At 45.5% G+C, this 18,055-nt stretch overlaps 1 protein-coding gene across 1 annotated transcript in view; it reads right to left on the bottom strand.

Annotated features, from left to right (window-relative positions):
* Positions 1–15,693, bottom strand: part of LOC144123834 (uncharacterized) — a 37,080-nt gene extending 21,387 nt beyond the window's left edge. Inside the window, exons 1-6 of the mRNA XM_077656573.1 lie at positions 15,647–15,693; positions 15,518–15,566; positions 14,565–14,632; positions 9,169–9,302; positions 7,989–8,051; positions 207–290 (exon numbers count right to left, since the gene is read on the bottom strand). Coding sequence (XP_077512699.1) covers positions 207–290; positions 7,989–8,051; positions 9,169–9,302; positions 14,565–14,616 — 333 coding nt within the window. The 5' untranslated portion in view covers positions 14,617–14,632; positions 15,518–15,566; positions 15,647–15,693. The remainder of the gene's footprint in view (positions 1–206; positions 291–7,988; positions 8,052–9,168; positions 9,303–14,564; positions 14,633–15,517; positions 15,567–15,646) is intronic.
* Positions 15,694–18,055: the final 2,362 nt, after the last annotated feature.

An 18,055-nucleotide genomic window follows, 5' to 3' on the forward strand; every position in this document is an offset into this window, starting at 1 on the left:
AACTCTAATTCCGCTCTCGTAGCAAGCATGCCGGTTCTTTAAATCTGACATAATATGTATGACACTCACTGTAATCCAACTGCTTTGTTCCGTTTTTTTTTTGTGTGTTGCCTAAGTAGTTACCCTATCTTAAAACCGTCACTATACCTCAACTCTGCTTAGCTGCTGTATTTGAATCTTTCGCTCAATTTCTTCATGGCACTCACCTCAGCGAAGAGAATGTACTTCATCATGCGCTTGTATTCTACTGGCAGTCCATTGGAGATCGGTTCGGTATTTTTGTCAAAGATCTGAATAAAAAGGCGGAGAAAAGAAACTAGAACTTAAAAAGTTATCTTGAATGTTCCGGAGCAATACGCATCGTTGTTCCCCCGCCGTAAATAGCAGAGTCAGAATGATTTCAGCGTACATTGCGCTTGCAAGCAAAAATTCAGACGATATACAACTTCACACGCAAATCGCGAGTTAAAAGAATGCAGTTGAAAGAAACTTTTGCACTCGCCCTCACAGTTGACTCAACCACTCGGCTTCAAAGCCGAACGGACGCTTACCGGCGGCGCCGTGCTTTAGATTCTGCACTTGTTCGGGGTCAAAGAGGGCTGCTGGTGGTTTGTTTCGCGCTGCTGGTCGCCGCGGCCGGGATCTAACCCCATTCTATCGGGTCAGCAGCCGAACACCATAACCACTGAACCACCGCGGTGATTAAGCCTTCAGTTGTAAGTCAGCGCTTGTCCTGTGTTTAGTGTATGCCTGTCGCGCTGTTTCCTCTTAAAAACTCCAGAGTAAGACGAAATATCAAGCTAGAGACGTTTCGCACTCTCCGTACCTTGGTCACCTACACAGGTCTCAAGCAAAACTACGTTCTGTGTGTGTTAGCGCCCACGCCGTGAAGATGAAAGACCAGAGAAAGATTGCTTCAGTACTCTTGGGTCGCAGGCAGTGAGTCGCTGCAGTTCTCCTCAGGTACAGGTATGCATCAGTAGAAACGATAAAAACGTTAGAGATCACCGCGGCGACCCGTATTGAGAGAATGCGAAACCAGTGATGCCGCTTCGACACTCGTCGCCTCTCTTCGCTTCACTGCTATGACGTTTATGCGCTTTTTTTTCGTTCCTTGTTGTTTTTCAGCATTTTTCCTTTACTTACCGTTTTCTTTTTTACTTTTACATGTATTAAAACTTTTTTAACCTGTTTTTTTCGTCTTATGCTCTTTTGACATCCGAGGCTGTTTTGACGTCCTCCCACTACATCGACGTCCATGGTATTTTTTCGTATCTAATTACCCCACATCAACTAATACTTTTTGTTTCATTAATTATCGTACATTATTCAAACTTTCACCTCTTTTAAACCTTCATCCGGCTTGATTGTTCATTTTCCCACAATTTCGACGTGCACGAATGCTTTGACGTCCACCCACTATATTGACGTCCAGGACTATTCCGACCAGTAATCAACTTTTCCCCCTCTAATTAATTAACTAATTACTCCACATTAATCCACATCAAACGCTCCACATGGGCAGAGTAGAGCAGCAGCAATGCGGATGCCTGAAAGTCCTTTCTTCCTTGCTGTATTGGTAGGTAACGGTACTTCCTTATACGCTAAACGTATCAGCAACGTCTGAACGCTGCTGTTGCCTTGCCCACTTGTGTTACCTTCAACAATCTTTGAATGCGGGCATGTTGCGAAGGTTTTATTGATAGCAGGCGACCCTGAGACAAACCCTGGCCCGAATCCAGGTGAAGGTAACCAAAATTCTGATGTGCTTGAGCTATTGCAGCACTCTCCTTTAAATCAGATGCCCACCACGCTGAGCTGATGCAAGGCAAATCAAACAGAGCTTGGGGAGAAAGTGTGTGAGGTAACTACTAGGCTCACGGCTGTTGAGTCCCGTGTACAGTCAATGGAAGGTGAACGTTCCCCGGCACTCACAAGTGCTATATCCGATGCCGTTCATACTCAGTCTGCTGCAGTCAATTAAAGGGTAGACGATCTCGAGGATCGCTCTTGTCGAGACAACCTTATCTTTCACGGTGTCCCAGACACCAGCTCAGAAACCTGGGCTGAGTCTGGAGAACACGTTCCCAAAATTCTTTCTTAGACGTTAGCCCTATCTTTTCCTTATGAGGGTATCCACCGCGTTCACAGACTGGACTCGTTTGTATCGGAGGAATGTCGACCTGTGATTGCGAAATTCGGTTCCTCAAAATTAAGAGACAAAATTTTATCGCTGCGGCCGAAGTTCTAATGTTCGAAGATAGTGATTAGTGAAGACTCTTCTCGCGCCACACGCCAGTCCCGCGAAAAGCTGGCGGAGTTCGGCAAGACTTCAGGAGAGAAGTATTTAATGAAAGCTAACCGAACATACATAGACGAAAAACGCTACGTCTACACTTCGTCAGCCGATCGCGTTTGTGAAGTAGTTTTGCGAACAACCGTTGAAGTGCCAACAGACACCAATCTGTATCAGAATCCACGGATAAAACCCCGAGTGTATCATGCACTGCTTGTAGTTCACCACAATAGCTACCTACACGTACGGTCACAAAAGTATTTTTCTTTCTTTTTTCCAATGTGCGCCGTGTCCGCAGCAAACGTGACGATTTGTCTTGAGTTATGGACGCGTGTTCTGCCGGCACTGTTATCTCAACCCAAACATGGCTCTTGAGCGATATAGCAGATCATGATATCTTTTAACGTCACAGTGCTTTCAAATCTTTTCGCTGTGACCTTATTTTGCTTACTGGGGACTGATCGCCGTGCGTGATAATCTGAGATCTGGTGTTTTAGATATTGCTTTAACGTTACAACTTTTATGTGCACGTGTCACTCTAAGGTATCGCGATTTTATTTTTTGCGTGTGCTGTCGCGCAGCCACTTCGTCCATTACATTTAGTCCTGATCAGCATGGTGTATTAAATGAGTTAATTGTCGCTACGCTTCAAGTCCACTGTTTCTTTTTGGCGTTTTTAATTTTGCAGCAATTAACTGGCAAGACTCTGCTCCTGCATCTGATCGTTCATATGAGTGCTCTTTCTTCATCTTCCTTTGCCTGGATTTCAATTTCAAGCAGCTTGTACTTCAGCCTACGCGATCGACAGCGCTTTCTGCTAACATCCTTGATCTTATCCTGAATACCACACCTGAGCTCGTCTCCTGTTTAAAATATATGCCTGGCTAAAGTGATCATTGCCTCATTTATTTCAAAGTTCAAATTTCTGTTGTCACTACCAGAACGCCAAAAGTTATTTTTACTACAAAATCTCTAATTCTGATCTATAATAAACTTTGACCTAATGAATTCCATCGCTGACTGCATTTCTAGTTTTCAAACTCTTTGTGTTGAAAAAAATTGGGCCTTGTAGAATGAAAAATGAAAATTTTAATTAATCAATTTATCCCTCGAAAACGCATTGCATCTAACTCCATGGTCCCTGGTTTAGCGCGTGCTTGTGACGCCTACTGAACGAGAAGAAAAAGCTATTTCAGCGGGCTAATGCAGCATGAACGGCCGAACGCTGGCACGCTTACGCTATATACCGCTAATGCTGAATACAAAAAGGTTACATGGGCAACAAAAAAAAAAACTAACAGAACAGGCTGCGCTTTCTTCTGAAAGATAATCCTAAGAAATTTTGGAACGCGGCTAGCCGGAATAAGGTGAATTCATTATATCTTGCCGATGATAGCAACGCACTAATACCTGAGAGTGGCTACTGCAAAGTGTTGAATGAATATTTTGTCTCTTGTTTCTCGACTACTTTTCTGAAATGTTACCCCGATCTTTGTACATATGACTATCTACCCATGAATTCAATAACCACTGATTCCGTTGGTGTATCATGTTTAATTGAAAGGCAGAAAATTTCAGCTTTGTCAGGTGTCGACGGCATAGCAACAAAGTTTCTTAAAAGTGCAGCTACAAGTTCATCTCTGATTCTTAGTGATATATTTTTGCACTCATTCCAGAGTTGCTCCATGCCAAATGGCTGGAAGATGGAGAAGGTAGTTCCTTTACATAGGTCAGGTAACAATGTCTCAGCACCTAATTATAGACCCATTTTATTAAAGAGCGTGCCCTGCAAACTTCTTGAGCACATTATTTACTCTAACCTTGTTACATTCTTTGAATCTAACAGCTTTTTCAATTCTTGTCAACACGGTTTTTGAAGATTTTTTTCGTGCGGAACGCAGCTCCTCTCTTGCAAAAATGATTTATTTCGAGCTCTGGACGCAAACCTTGTTGTGGTCTGTATTCTTTAAGATTTCACAGAGGCATTTGACACTGTTTCACTTGACTTGAAACTACCTAAACTCAATGCTCTTAATATTGATCAGGTATTAGGCTGGATTAATGTTTTCTTTCAAACTGAAGCAGTTAAGTCTCAGTTAATGGTTATGACTCGCCTCTTATTTCAATAACTTCTGGAGTACTTCAAGGTAGAATGTATCCACCGCCAACTACCAGGATATCTCTGGACGCCAGATTTCTGGCTGTTCGCTAAGCAGCTGCAACTGCGCATCAGAGGGGGTGTTGAAGTCAATTTGCGCGAGTTGACTACTCCATGAAAGCTTTCATCTTCCGCAGTGCCAGGGTCGCCATGGCAGGGTACCAGAGTCCCTGTTTTTTCCTCTCTATTTATAACCAACGTTGGGGCCGAATTCTTGGTATTTATTGCCGAACCTGCTGGCCGCCCACACTAGTCCTTTAGATCTGCCAACGAATGCGACGAACAGCAATCAGTGGCGACTGAAATTGGTCCGCTGTACTCCTTTGATCGGTCGCTGCCCTGACTAACACCAAGCATGACTTTTATTTTCTAAAGTCCGCTCAACCCGCGAAAGCGCTTGGTTTGCGCATGCGATTACTTTGTCGATGCTGTGCTTGCGTCGAACATGACCGGTGTCAAGGCAGATGTTTACCGTATCTGTGTGGATTTCTGTTCCGGCGTCATCGTCCCAAAGCGCAAGGACAGTTTCACAACGTAGCCGGCATGTTCAGTTGTCAAATGCTGTCTGGTGTTGGTTCCTCCATAAAAATAAGTTGTATTGTGTTCGGTGCCTCAAAAGGCTGGGGAATAGCTAAGGTTTTGATGAAGAAAGGGGCGCACGTGCAAAGTCCTTAAAAGATCTGTGCTCCTTTTTTTTTTTCATTGGAAGCTGAAGGCACCATAAGATCAGTAAGCACTTCTGTCTGGGCGAGTTGTTTCATAACTACTAATCCCTTTGCGCAAGTTTATTCCTTTAAAAGCACCATAAGGTAGCCCTGTTCTTGAGGTCGGGTCGTACTTCAGGCCAGCACTGATGGTGTGTCAGAGAAAAATTAATTCTGTGCAACCAAAATGGCATTGTAGTGGTTGAAGGGAGACGCCAGCGGACCAAGCGGATTCTGTAGTTTTTTCTGAGTAGCCGTAGACGTTCCGTAGAGTGTAGAAAAAATAGTACAGCGTTGGCCTAAGCAAAACAAAGTCCCAACTTAAGAGCAGTGAGTACAGTGAGGCAACTCCAAAAAAAAATATCAGTGAGTTTACCTGCAAGAACTAATCCTAGTGTCCTATATGCACTGATATTAAGAGAGTGTTTTGGCTACTATTCTGCCGTGGCACGACTGCTTTGAAATTATAAAAAAGTTTGCTTGTCAGTTGTGTTTATGCAGCAATCATTGGCTGAATGCTCATAACGCATTCCCTTTCATATTGGAGCAACGTGTACATGACTAACTGGAACGTTGCTAGAACGCAGCGCAGTCTTAAGGGGGGTACACAAAATGCGTGCAGCCCGTCACCTTTGACGCTGGCACTTTTTCAGCTTGCTCATAAACTTCTCCTTTTAGAAAACTGCCGCTTATGTATTTTGCTCGTGTAATTCAGCCTAGGAAGTCATGCGACTCAGGACATAGATAAACCTTCTTACTTTTCTTGCTAACAAGTTTCCTCGACTTCATAAAGTGGAACGTTCTATCGTCCTATTTTGACATGACTGACATGATTGTTGGAATGTGTAATTATTTGAATTTCTACCATTTCTTTGGTATACACACTATCAGGCTGCTATGTGGGCGTCGTGCAAATTCATGTGCGATGGTCCTGTCTTGGGTGAAATACGTTTGGCCTAACCAAGCAGGCGATGCAAAACTTTTTTGAAACGCGAGAGAAAAATCCTTAAGTTTCCTCTTTCTTGATTTCTTAAGGCCGGAATTTATATCGACATCGTCTATGGAGTCCGTCATATCTCCGGCCGTCGTTGCTTCCCAGCAAGCACAACACTCAACAAGGTGCATAACATGGCCAGCGTGACACACGTGCCACTTGCGCCGGTTCAGGGCAGCACTGGACGTCGCTGGGGTGTGCGCTACGAAAAAGAGCGGCTGATGTACGTCGTGGGGTGACGCGCGTCTGTAGGCACGGCTGTCTGGGGTCCTCAGATCGTGCGGTTTGGTTCGACGTGTGAAATGGGCGGAACTTCTAGAACTTATAAAAATGCATTATTTGCTAGTGGCTAGTTAGCACGTCCGAACTCAGTCGCTAATGTCCACCACCGATGGCAATATTTGTGCAGCAAAGAAAACGCCTTTTTAAGTAAACAGATGTTAAAAAGTTACTAATATTGTCTTTTGAAGCACGCTGTGGGGGGAGGGGGTGCGAGGTGGCAGGAAGGGGGTGCAGTAGTGCACCCGTGTGCTTTTGAGACCCGGCAATAGAATTTTTGATCAGTTTATTCAAGAACGCAATCGCAGGCGTGGCACCATGAGAGGTGCCTTAGTCCTGTATAAAGCTTTCTTGCCTTTTTTTTGAAACCCATTTATTCACCATGTGTGTATTGGTAGAGCAGCGTCCGTTATCTTCTCACCTCTAGCAACAATGCTCCAGATACAGTAATCCAATGAATTTATGTCTGGATAGCTAAGTGGTTACAACTCAGGGATAACTATTTGTGTGGGTGGGAGCCGAATCTATTTGAAATACATGGGGCCTTTCTTTCGGCGCATCCTTCCTGCTTGGTCCTTTAAGTGTGTCAAACGCCTTCAGTCAAGCAGCCGCATTAACGCGGAAGCCTTCTTCAAAGATGCCTAGTGGCATGGCGTCACCGCCATTGGTAACGACGGCTAACACCACCATGATGGCGAAAATTGTATTTGCATCACTGCAGGCACTTCTTCAGGGCTTGCGACAAGCCACCTGAGGTAACGGCGAGCAGAGTTTTGGTTGGCCTCTAAAAAAGACTCCGAGCATTCCAGGCTCTCCCCCCGAGTTCTTCAGCATTCTCAGGAACCTTTGGACCGGAGCAGAAGATTCTTCTGAGATTTACCTGGCATGAATTTGGCCCCTCCTCATGATTTAGGAATCGCACTAGTTCTCGTGCACCGCAAACCTGATAGTTCCCATTACGACCTGGAGCTCCATTGCAATGGCGCACCACGATTTTCCTGGGTCATCACTCATGCTGACCTGAAGCTGTTGGAGATAATCAAGCATTATGCCTACACCTGAGCACTAACTGTGTCTTTTACTCTCCGCCACAGATGCAGCAACGTCGCAGTCTGAGGCCATGAGTTCTTTCCGGACCTTGCAAATGAAGGTCCAGGCCACTTTCAGCTAGGTGAAAAGTTCCCGGTCGCTGTCGTCTGCGGCGAGAACGACGATGACTCAAATGTGTTTCTTTTCGTGCGTTAAAGTGTACGCTGCCATCTTGGAAAAAACGTGCTAGATGAACCATAAAGATTACGTGATTACTTAGCATGTTGTATCTATGAAAAAAAGCTGGAAAGTAATGGCTGAGCACAAAGGTAGCAACCTTCGTCTTCGTATCCAGATCACTTCACTGAACTTTGAGCTGTTTTTGACATGAAAAGAATTTAGTAAACTATATCTAAAGCAACTGAACACGCGCAAAGACAACAGTCATGCTTCGCGTACACGCCCATTATCCTCATAGATAAACCTGCGTGAGATCATAATGGCACACAAATCGAGGAGGATTCTTACCGGGTCGAGAAGTCGGAAGACGTATTTGGCAACAAGCAGTTCTCCTAGAAGCCAGAGGTGGTCCTATGCGAACAAAAAAGACAGGATTACTTTTTTTGCGACAGTTCTTTCGCAGCCTTAGAACGCAGGTATACTTGTTTCAAACAAACAAACATAACATGCCTAAACTATATAACAAAAGTTTCCCATTATAAGCCGGCGTGAACTAATGCCATTTTTCTTGGGTGCCTTAATAATAACGCCGCGTTGAAGAGTGGCGAGAGCTATCTTTCTCGTGCCGTTTTTGGGAGCGACGCGGCCATTTGGGTTCACATAACCTGTGAGCGGTCGCCATCTGTTACTGCCTGTACGCTACCGGAGTACAATGCAAACTTTGCTCTGTCGATTATCCCCGGCCAACTTTTATCTCGCCAAATTAATACTTCTATTCGCAGAAGATGGCGACTTGCCATGTGGCACACGCGAATTGGAACAACCAGCTGCGTACACAATGACAAGAGTTCGAGTTGTGGTTTAGTGCCTATGCTGGTCGGCTGCTCAACCCAGTGTCGCGGAGTGGAAGCCGACCTATGGCTGCCGCATTTCGTTGTAAGCGAAACGCGAAAAAATCCGCGCACTCCGAGCTGTCAGTGCACCCCAAAGTGCCCCAGGTGGCTGACATTAATTTTGTGGCACCCACTGTGGCTACTATCAAAGCCTACGAGCGTAGCTCTGCTACGTCCAAACTCACGTACCAGACTGTACCATACGCTGTGACAAAACCCATGCTCGGTTCTAAACCAGCAGTGGCTGGGAAGCTACGTCGGAAAGTCAAATATGTATAGCCTTTGTCAAAATTAAGTATAAAAACCAAATGATTTACATCTATGGCATGCTGTGTGTATCATTTAACGTCGCTTGAGCTTTTATCCTCCTGAAGGTGAACTCTCGTTGTCATGCCATTCAAAAGTTATCGCTTCACAGATGCTGCATGAGCGCGACTACAAGGAATACAATCAATCCACTTGGGCTCTTACTATATGATAGATACTGATGCCGGAGACAGTAGGTCGGGATACGCTAGAACAGTGTCGATCACTAAACTTCGCCTTATCTTATACATTTGAAGGGCTGAAGTACGACAGGCCGAAGAAAAGGCGAGCTTGCTCTGACCTTTCAGCGTGGTCGTGTGGGTACTTACTGCATCAATGCTTAATCCTGACGTTCGATTGACTGTTGCAAAAGTCGCAAATTCATTCCATATATCCTGGGCGAATGACAGGACATGAGACTGCATGGTTTGCCCTCGTGTAATCTGCCCGGCCGCCACAGACTCTGCAATTGAAGCCACCGTACAGACTCAGTAGGCTGAAGTCCGCACATGCATAGCTTTTCAACAAAACCGGTAGAAAAAAGCTCTGAGGGCCCACGTTTACTGCTCTTCAAGAACAACGAAATGTATTATGGATATAACACGCTGACACGCGCTTACTAAATTTGCACACTAAAATGTCTCCGGGTTACCTGTCGCAAAAATTCTGTACCGTATCTTTGTAATTAAACTTACCCGTAGAGCAACAGAATGGTGTGTCTGATATATCTGCAAGAGCCTACGGTCGCTCGTCAAAAGGTAGCGCGAGATACGAATGAACGCAAGAGCTTTCTCGCGCATAATACTCCGATCCTTGTTTTTAGAATAAGCAATTGTATTTCATCAACGGTGCCCCACAACCGCTATATACTATAATAACTAAGTGAGGTCCACGGACCCTTTCTAAAGGAATGAACTTTCTTCCGGCATAAAATTTTTCTATGAGTTAGTGCTACTGGTGTTTAGTCTGAGAGTAGTACACCAAACTGCGCTGAACCTTTGTGGGGCACAAGCACAGAATGAGAAAGCGCGAATATGCGTTTCTTCGCTGCCATTTTGAAGTTCCCAAGAAGACGGCTTTACGATTGTCACTCGGGGGCTTCAACAATATGAGACGCAATTATTTCCCGTTCTGTTATCTGTCCAGACTAAATGTTGCTTCCTGAGGTGGGTTTTGTTTTTCTTAATTATCACAAGGCTGCTCTGAGGAATTTTATTTCATGAGTGTTTAAACTAATGGCTCGCTTCATTAAACAATCCAAATTTCCTCTGTCTGCATTACTTAGGCCTGAATTATTTCTGTGTTTGCTGAACACTTGACGCGCAAGATTATCTGGCATAGTGTATCGTAGATTTATCGGTATCGACGGCAGTTCCTGTGTCATACAGGTCAAAAATATTTTATACTTTCTTTGTTCCTCATAGCTCACGAATATATAGTTCTTCTTAAACCACAAGTCCTCTGCTTTGTGTCGCCAGTTTTCACGCTGCAGGTCGACACCCAGTCGAGCAATTATTCAAGCACACGCCGCGGAAATAGCAGTTATCTATAAGTACGCCGTCCATCGTGCTGCCGGCCGTACGCAAAACAGTTCAATAGAAACAACAACGGCAGCCCTTGGATCGAAGTTGTGCCGTGAAGGCTTAATGTTCGTACGCAGTGCTTGCGCCGCGAAGCGGGGTTGGCGTGAAACAGCTTTCGATTAACGGGACATTGAGCAGAAGTATATAATTTTTTGTTAGCGAATTCCGATAGTGGGACATTTCGCTGCTTTGTTGTGTAATGTCCAGTAGCGAAAGATATATTTATTGATAAGAGATTTGGGTTCGAAGTCGGGAAACTTTTTCCGCCGCTCTCATTCCAATACGGGACTTTCTGATGACGAAATAGCCTCCAAGTGACGTAAACTTGGACCCCGTGATTACTGGCGGTGAGCGGTGCACCCTAGCAGCAGCCCAAATGAAAACTACCGCCGGCCGGATGTCGACGGCCTCTATCAGCCGTCGTCACTCGCTTCGTTTACGCTTGTACCAGCGTGACGATATAACCCGTTGTCTATTCCGACAGTGACGTTCTCGGAAAAACTGCTCTCTGTACCTCAGCGGCCTTAACATCACATAGCGCGCGATGATTTTATAGGGCTGAGGTGGCGGATCATGCAGGGCAGCCCGAGCGCCGAGGAGTCGGCAGCGTCGACAGCCAGCCAATTGGCAACTGGTGCGGCAGCTGTCACCGCCGAGCTACCATCACGACTGGTGAGTAGAGGCTGGTACGATCGGACGTATTTAAATTCCGCAATATTAGGCCTCGTAGCTCTCGTTAGACGGCCCAGCGTCCTGGTGCGTTAACGAAGCGAACATGCCAAACGGTGCGATTGCTAACATGGGGGCTCGTGAAACAGCAGCTAGCCACAAGTGCTTTCCTCGTTGCGGGTCAGATGTCGCAGCACGAATTTTGCCCGAGGAACACTGAGAGAGACACTTCCTCTGCTGAAGGGGAGTTCTTGAAGGGGAGTTCCTCTGCTGCTCCGCACGTGTAAATCGAGGTGCGTCAAAAACGAAACCACGCAGGCGCTTTAAAGCACACAGCTACGAAGCACAAAAAACATACAAAACTCAGCTGGCCGCCTGTTGCGCCGTCAAGTATACGTTTTCTTTGTCTTACAATACTCAGGTCGTCTTTTTAAATTTCCCTCGTGTCATAAAAACTGGAAGAGGGCAATTAAGCAATGCTTTAAGGGTATGACGCGACAGCGGTAGGGATTTAAGGCGCATACATGCGGAATTTTTAACTCTAGACTTTGCATTTATATATCCCTGGCAGTCCTCATAGAATTCCGGGTGCAGTGGTGCAGCGTTTAATGGATGTGCCACTGCCCTGTGATGTCAGGTGCTGCCACGAGTGGGGCTTGTGGGACCGAAGTTACTCTTCCCGAGAGACCTCTCGCCACCTATGATTATATAACATACTTAGGGATCACGAAAAAAACATAACTAAGCTAGAGAGGGGGAACAACACGAGCGCATTAACGGCCACATGGAACTGTGATCACTTTCCTTGCTATCAGGTGGGCAGGTTGCGATGGCGTCACAAGTTCACAAGACCCAGGTGGCCCAGCTCGGTTTCTTCTAAGGGTAATTTTCGCAGGTGACGACAGCAGATTTTCTGCCGAGCCGAAGCGTTAACGCTATCGGGTTCAAAAGAGCACAGTGGGCTTCAAAACGAAAACCTAATAAAACGCGCAACTTTCATGCTCGTTTGTCAGCCTCAGAGATCCGTGATGGCTTTTCGGCTATTTTGTCATCACGCTTGTATGCGGGAGACTGGCCTGCGGCGGCCATACGTATATTTTAGTTCTCGATCTTTTTTACCTTACAAGAGCTTTGTTTACAGTAAGAGTGGTCTTTCTGCGGTAAGGAGCTGGCATACTATCGACACAAGCCAGCTTCAGTTTCTCCACGCTGCCCCACTGCGCAGTCACTACTACGTCCACTACTTCGTCCACTGTTGTAGAGCCAGCGCTTTAGCTCTTCGTTTTCATTGGTAGCACTAACCGGAGTGAAACAAGACATCGTAACGGCCCAGGTGTCAGCTACACGGCTGCGAAATTTTTATGCGAATTTCCAAAACGGGGCCGACTGAGAAAATGGAGACATTCGTATGGTTCGTGGTATTCCCAGCTCCTTCGGACCTGATGGAATGTATGTTTTCATAGAAACAAAGGCGGTGTGAACAAACAGTCGTCACTTAGCAGGCCTGGGCATGTGTTTGTGATTAAAAGACGGACAACGCTCGTGGGTTTGTTGTTACGATTTTCGTTTTCCTCTGTTTCGTTTTGCTCCCACGTCTTCATTTGCATAGTTGGTATCTAATTTCTTTGCGAAGTGCCTTAGAAAATATTTACCGCTGTAGTTAGAATGACGAAACTCTTCAATTCTCAGTAAAACTCACAGCTCATGGTGTTAGTTGCATTACGAGTGAGAAAAGCATAGAATCGTGCAGGAAAAAGCGAACGTCGGAGCTGTGCTAGCCTCTGGCGTTGAGCTAGGTCTGGCAAAAACATTTTTAAAAATAATTAAGCTGCAGCCGGGAATTTCATCCTGGTGAAGACGTCCTGTTCGAGATAGTTTGGTTTGGTTTATGGGTTTTAACGTCCCAAAGCGACTCAGGCTATGAGAGACGCCGTAGAGAAGGGCTCCGGAAATTGCGACCACCTGGGGTTCTTTAACGTGCACTAACATAGCACAGTACACGGGCCTCTAGAATTTCACCTCCATCGAAATTCGACCGCCGCAGCTGGGATCGAACCCGCGTCTTTCGGGCCGGCAGCCGAGTGCCGTAACCACTCAGCCACCGCGGCGGCTGTTTCAGATAGTTTACTATGCTGTTTTATTCCGTGCGTTCTTTGCACACACTTGTGCTAAGCGCTCGCACCTAAAAAAATTATGCGCAACTGCAGAGCAGCTTGCGCATTCACACTGTTGTGCGTGATTACAGTAAATTGAACATTTTAACTCTTGCGTGCTGCGTAGAAGGTACCCATGACTTCAAAATTGAGCAGTGCATCTTGCACATATTAAATTTCAGCTATTCTCTCTTTCCATCTTTCGAATGGAGCGGCCGCGATCTTCTTCCTGTAACTTCGCCCGCCCTGAAAACTGCAGGTGTCGCTTGCGCTGTGTAAGATCTTCACGTATGCCCAGCTGTTGGCATGGATGACCACATGAAGACACTATCATCATGCCTGCAGCTCTTTGCTGTCACCAGAGTCGTATATCAGTGGCACGGGGAAAAGATACCACATAACGCACTGGGCTGTTAGCTACAGTCTTTGCAGTTTTAGGTAATTTAGTTCCTCGGGGGGCTTTTGGTCGCATTCAGTCTTAAAGCATAGAAATGCGCTGGCGCGAAGCTCTGACTACCAGCTTTTTTCTGTACCAGGGATTCGAAAATATGAATAAAGTTTTTCGTTGCGACCGCTTTTTTTCGAAATGGTGCATCGGGAGACAAAAAATTTTTGCGCATCTCGCAAAGAAGTGCGTCTGTAGAGAAGTATTTCAGCACTGTTCAGATTTACTTAGCGCCAGTTCAGAATTCCATTTTAAATAAAGAATATGTCGGTGCTTATTTGAACGGAGGTGTGTACGAGAAAGAAAGCAATAAAAGCAAGGAAAGGCACTTTTGGAGTGCCAGCACTGCTCCATACGTATTAACCCCGAGTAAGAATATTGTGTTTTGCCTTGTGTCTTGGTCACGTTGTCGCGTCATCACAACGTGCCCATCGGATTGTGAGCAAACTGACCACCTTGGCAAGTAAGAGTTAAATAGTGTTTGGTCGCGAGAGATTGCTGAAAAGCTACCTGGGTCGCAACAGGTCCCACCGGCGGCAGCACCTTCCATCGCAGAGCAGTGGCGCAAAGCTTAACCGCTGCACCACTTTTACAGGAGTTGTATGATGACTATAAGCGATCTTTTAACGTTAAGTAGAAGATGCTAATTGTGTATGCATGGAAATTAATCCACTAAAGCTATGGCATCATTCCTGTAAGGTTGACATTAAATGTTCGAAATGACGAATGAAGACATGCTTCCACACGTCTACGCAGGTTTAGCTACGTTACCTGCGTTACTACGTGGACTACGTTAAACCCCACCAACGTTTTTGCTTGCCTTCATGTGCGCCAATTCGACGTTCTCATCATGGGAAGCGCACGCGAAAACTTACCTTCATAAAACAAAGCTCTGAAGAACGCTTTCAGAAAGTCTCCAAGCGACATGGTAACGTAGGTCTCCCTGAAATGTCATACAAATACTCCGTATCGCTGCCAAGACGTCAGGGGACATTATGCCGAGCGATAATTTCAATTCGCAAAAACAATTATAATTGAGCGAATCATGCATTCGGAAGATACTTTTCACTGAGGATATTCAAGCAGAAACTCTATAAAAACTCTAAGTGGTCCCTGCGGTGCTATTGGATATTTTATTCCGGATAGAAATAAGCTGCTATCTCCCTATGACGCATGTTCACAGCTTTCTGGTCCTGTCAGGATGAATTATCAATCTCTTCCGTTAATGCAACATCTGAAAGTTATGCCTATGTCTGGTGGCACATTCATTCAGTGGTAGTTTTTTTAGGGGTCTCGCTAGGATTAACTTCTATCGTGTTTTTTTTTAGTGGCAACTCCATCGTATTGCAGCGACAACAGCCAGTGAACACTCCTGTACTACACTGTTCTTTTTTCTGTTTACACTCACTTCGCGATATGTTTCAAGCAGTGAAAGAAAAGTCGAGACCATATGATAATGCATAACGTATTCGTAATTATTGTCTCTCACTGCTTACATATCAATACTGCAGCGGTGAAATAGTTGTTGGAGCATCCGCCTCTTATTCGGGAGGTGCAGTGCTAGAATCCAATGGGAGGACGGTATAAAAATGGGTGTTTGACCCTGCGGTACCTTGAGCAAACAAGCAAACTTTGTAGCGTTTAGGTAGCCGAAGGCTAGCCTTGAACCACGAACATATATCATTATTGTTAGGCATTCGCTGCCGCTGAAGGCCAAATAAGTGCCTTAGTAAGGGACATGGGCTCATTTTGTAATGAAAGTTCTCTATAGTGGATTTCCTGTTTTTTAAACTATACTACAAGTCACCTTTCGTGTTTTGATTCTCACCTGAATTTAGGATAGACTATAATTGGTGCAGCATAGACCAGTGGAACAACTGCAAGAAACAACATGAGTTACCAAAAAAACAATAGAAACAGGAAAGTAAGGCTAGGTTCTAAGAAAAAAAAAGCTTACAGATGTAGTTCTTCCCAAAGTGCACCTCGAACTCAAAGTTGGTTATATCAGGCCTGCAAATAGAGAATAAATTCTGAAAAAAAAATCTCTTGTGCTCCAAAAACAATGCCTCAAAAGGCCAGGAGAATCTAGTACGTTGTAAACCATATACAGAGGAACTTTGGATAGCCCCTTATTTTTTCCTTGTTGTGGCAGTTAATAAGCACACGGTGGCGTTAGCAACACCACTCGTTGTAGGAGCAAAAGGGATGTAGATTGACGGTCACATGGAGGAGAGGACAAGCATGTACAGGGAGGTCAAGCAACGCACCACATGTTTCTCTCGCATCTAGCCATCGATATTTTGCCTGAAGCCTGAATTGCAGTCAGATGCCGCAGGAACCTGTCAGGTACCATGATACTGAAGCACTTTGCACGCACTGCCCAATTACGCGCCGTTCAGGAAGTGTTCCCTGGATGAAAAGCCATTATACACGCGGCACAACCCCAGCCTTTGTCAGTTTGAGAATGACTGCTTTTTGGCCCAGTTGGTTCATTGTAACTTATGTGTAGCCTCATTCCGTTCTTCGCTCCAATGTAGTGGGAGCAGCAGCCAAGGCAAACGTCATGACGCGAAGTGTGTCCTCCCTCTCTTCTGTCCTTATAAACGACGCTGACCACGCCCACATAGTCGCTTCTTGTAGTTCTCCCTGCTTTAAAGAGATTTCGCGGCTTTTATTCCTCGCTTATGCTGCGCCTTTTAAAGTGAAGAGTTTAATCATCTTGTCCCCTAAGTCGTGTCTTGCTTCAAAGAGGTCCGGCATATTAGTCTAAGAGGTCCGACATCATGGAGTGGAGGCGACTTGAGAGACTGATTAAAAAGCGGACGGGATTAAAGCAAAGACGCGCTCTCTTCAGGAACTTAGCAGAACCATGTCACAGTAATATACAGCAATTGGGATTGCAGAACGGAAGATGATGGCTTGCGAATGAAACGGTTTCTTCGTGAAAACTCGTGCCTTTCAAAGAATGGAGTGCAGCGGGGGAAACAGCTGCACTTCCACAAGGAAGTATTGCTGACGACAACTGCCATGGCACTAGGCCGCGCTTCATTTCAGGATGAGAAAGAACATCGCCGACAAATAGTATGCGTATTCGTCAAAGGTACCGAATAAGTTGTGAACGCCCACACCTGGCCTCAAATGTTTAGGCACAGACAGGTAGTACCTTATCGGGCTCACCTCTAATAACTCGCTATATGTGGCCGAAGAAAGTATAATAAAACTACGGGATGGCGGCGTTGAATAAACCGCAAAATGAAACAATAAGTCTCGTGGCTCATGGAAATTCGCGTAGAGGACACATTCTGATTAGGATGAAGTACAGCTTTGTGTATAGCTGCTGTGTCGGGCTATGCGAAATCTTTATGTTTAGGTATCTCGGTCTATGCGAAGTCATGGTTACATAACAAGGGATCTTAGAAGATTTCCCAGAACTGAATTGGAATGCGCACGGTTACGAAAAGCTCTGCATCTCAAGCTGTTCGCTGGTTTTTCAATCGTACGTTCCCAGTAAAAAAAAAAAAGGAGTAACACTTCCTGGGGTTCTCAGCTCTGAAATGTGGCGTCTCTGAGATCTTTAATAGGTGAATATTCATGTTTAGTGCACCATTCGTAGGTTGCTGCTGATACTTGATTTTAAAGCGAAAGCTTTAATAGGCCAGCCATAGAGCCATTTCGGCTAATCGCGCACATCAGCCGCATGCCGTATGCCGTGGCCGACGAACGACCATGAGCCGCCGTTGCCTAGCAACACCGCAGCCGCGCTCCAACAGATGGCGCTGCCGTCGACGCCGCTGCCATCGCCGCTCGCTCCACCAGATGTGCTCCGTAGGGGTAGAGAGAGAGGTGTCGCCTCGCGGGTGGTGTATATGCACTTCACCTCAGTATATTGTAGTCGTTTGAGAGCGCGAAAGAGACTCAACAACGAAAGAAGGATGCGAGGAAGAGACAACGCGCACAAGAGACGCCAGAAGAACCCACCGTACGACTCGAGAAGCATCGTAACGAAGATGCAGCTAGAAGAAATCGTGCCGCGTCCCGGAGTTGCTCTTCAACTGCGGTAGAGACCGGTTTGAGCTCTCTAGAGCGGCGGAATGAGACGCTGCGCAGACGACGTGGCGAGCAGACGAAGCATTCGCAATTCAGCTAGGGTTAACCAGAGCTAATCCACAGCCAATTTTTTGGACGGAGCTGAGTCTTATTATGCAAATCATACATTTCTAGTAAACGTACGCATTTCCTCCATTGAAATGCTTAAGTTTTTCAGATACTAATGGGAATTGCAGCGCATTCTTAGATTTTTTCTAAAAAATCTACTGAAATCTTGAAATATTTCAGTCATTGGTGGTACGTAAAATAAGCCAAGTGC

Source organism: Amblyomma americanum, chromosome 3, assembly GCF_052857255.1.
Source record: "Amblyomma americanum isolate KBUSLIRL-KWMA chromosome 3, ASM5285725v1, whole genome shotgun sequence".
In the NCBI taxonomy this organism is placed as follows: domain Eukaryota; kingdom Metazoa; phylum Arthropoda; class Arachnida; order Ixodida; family Ixodidae; genus Amblyomma; species Amblyomma americanum.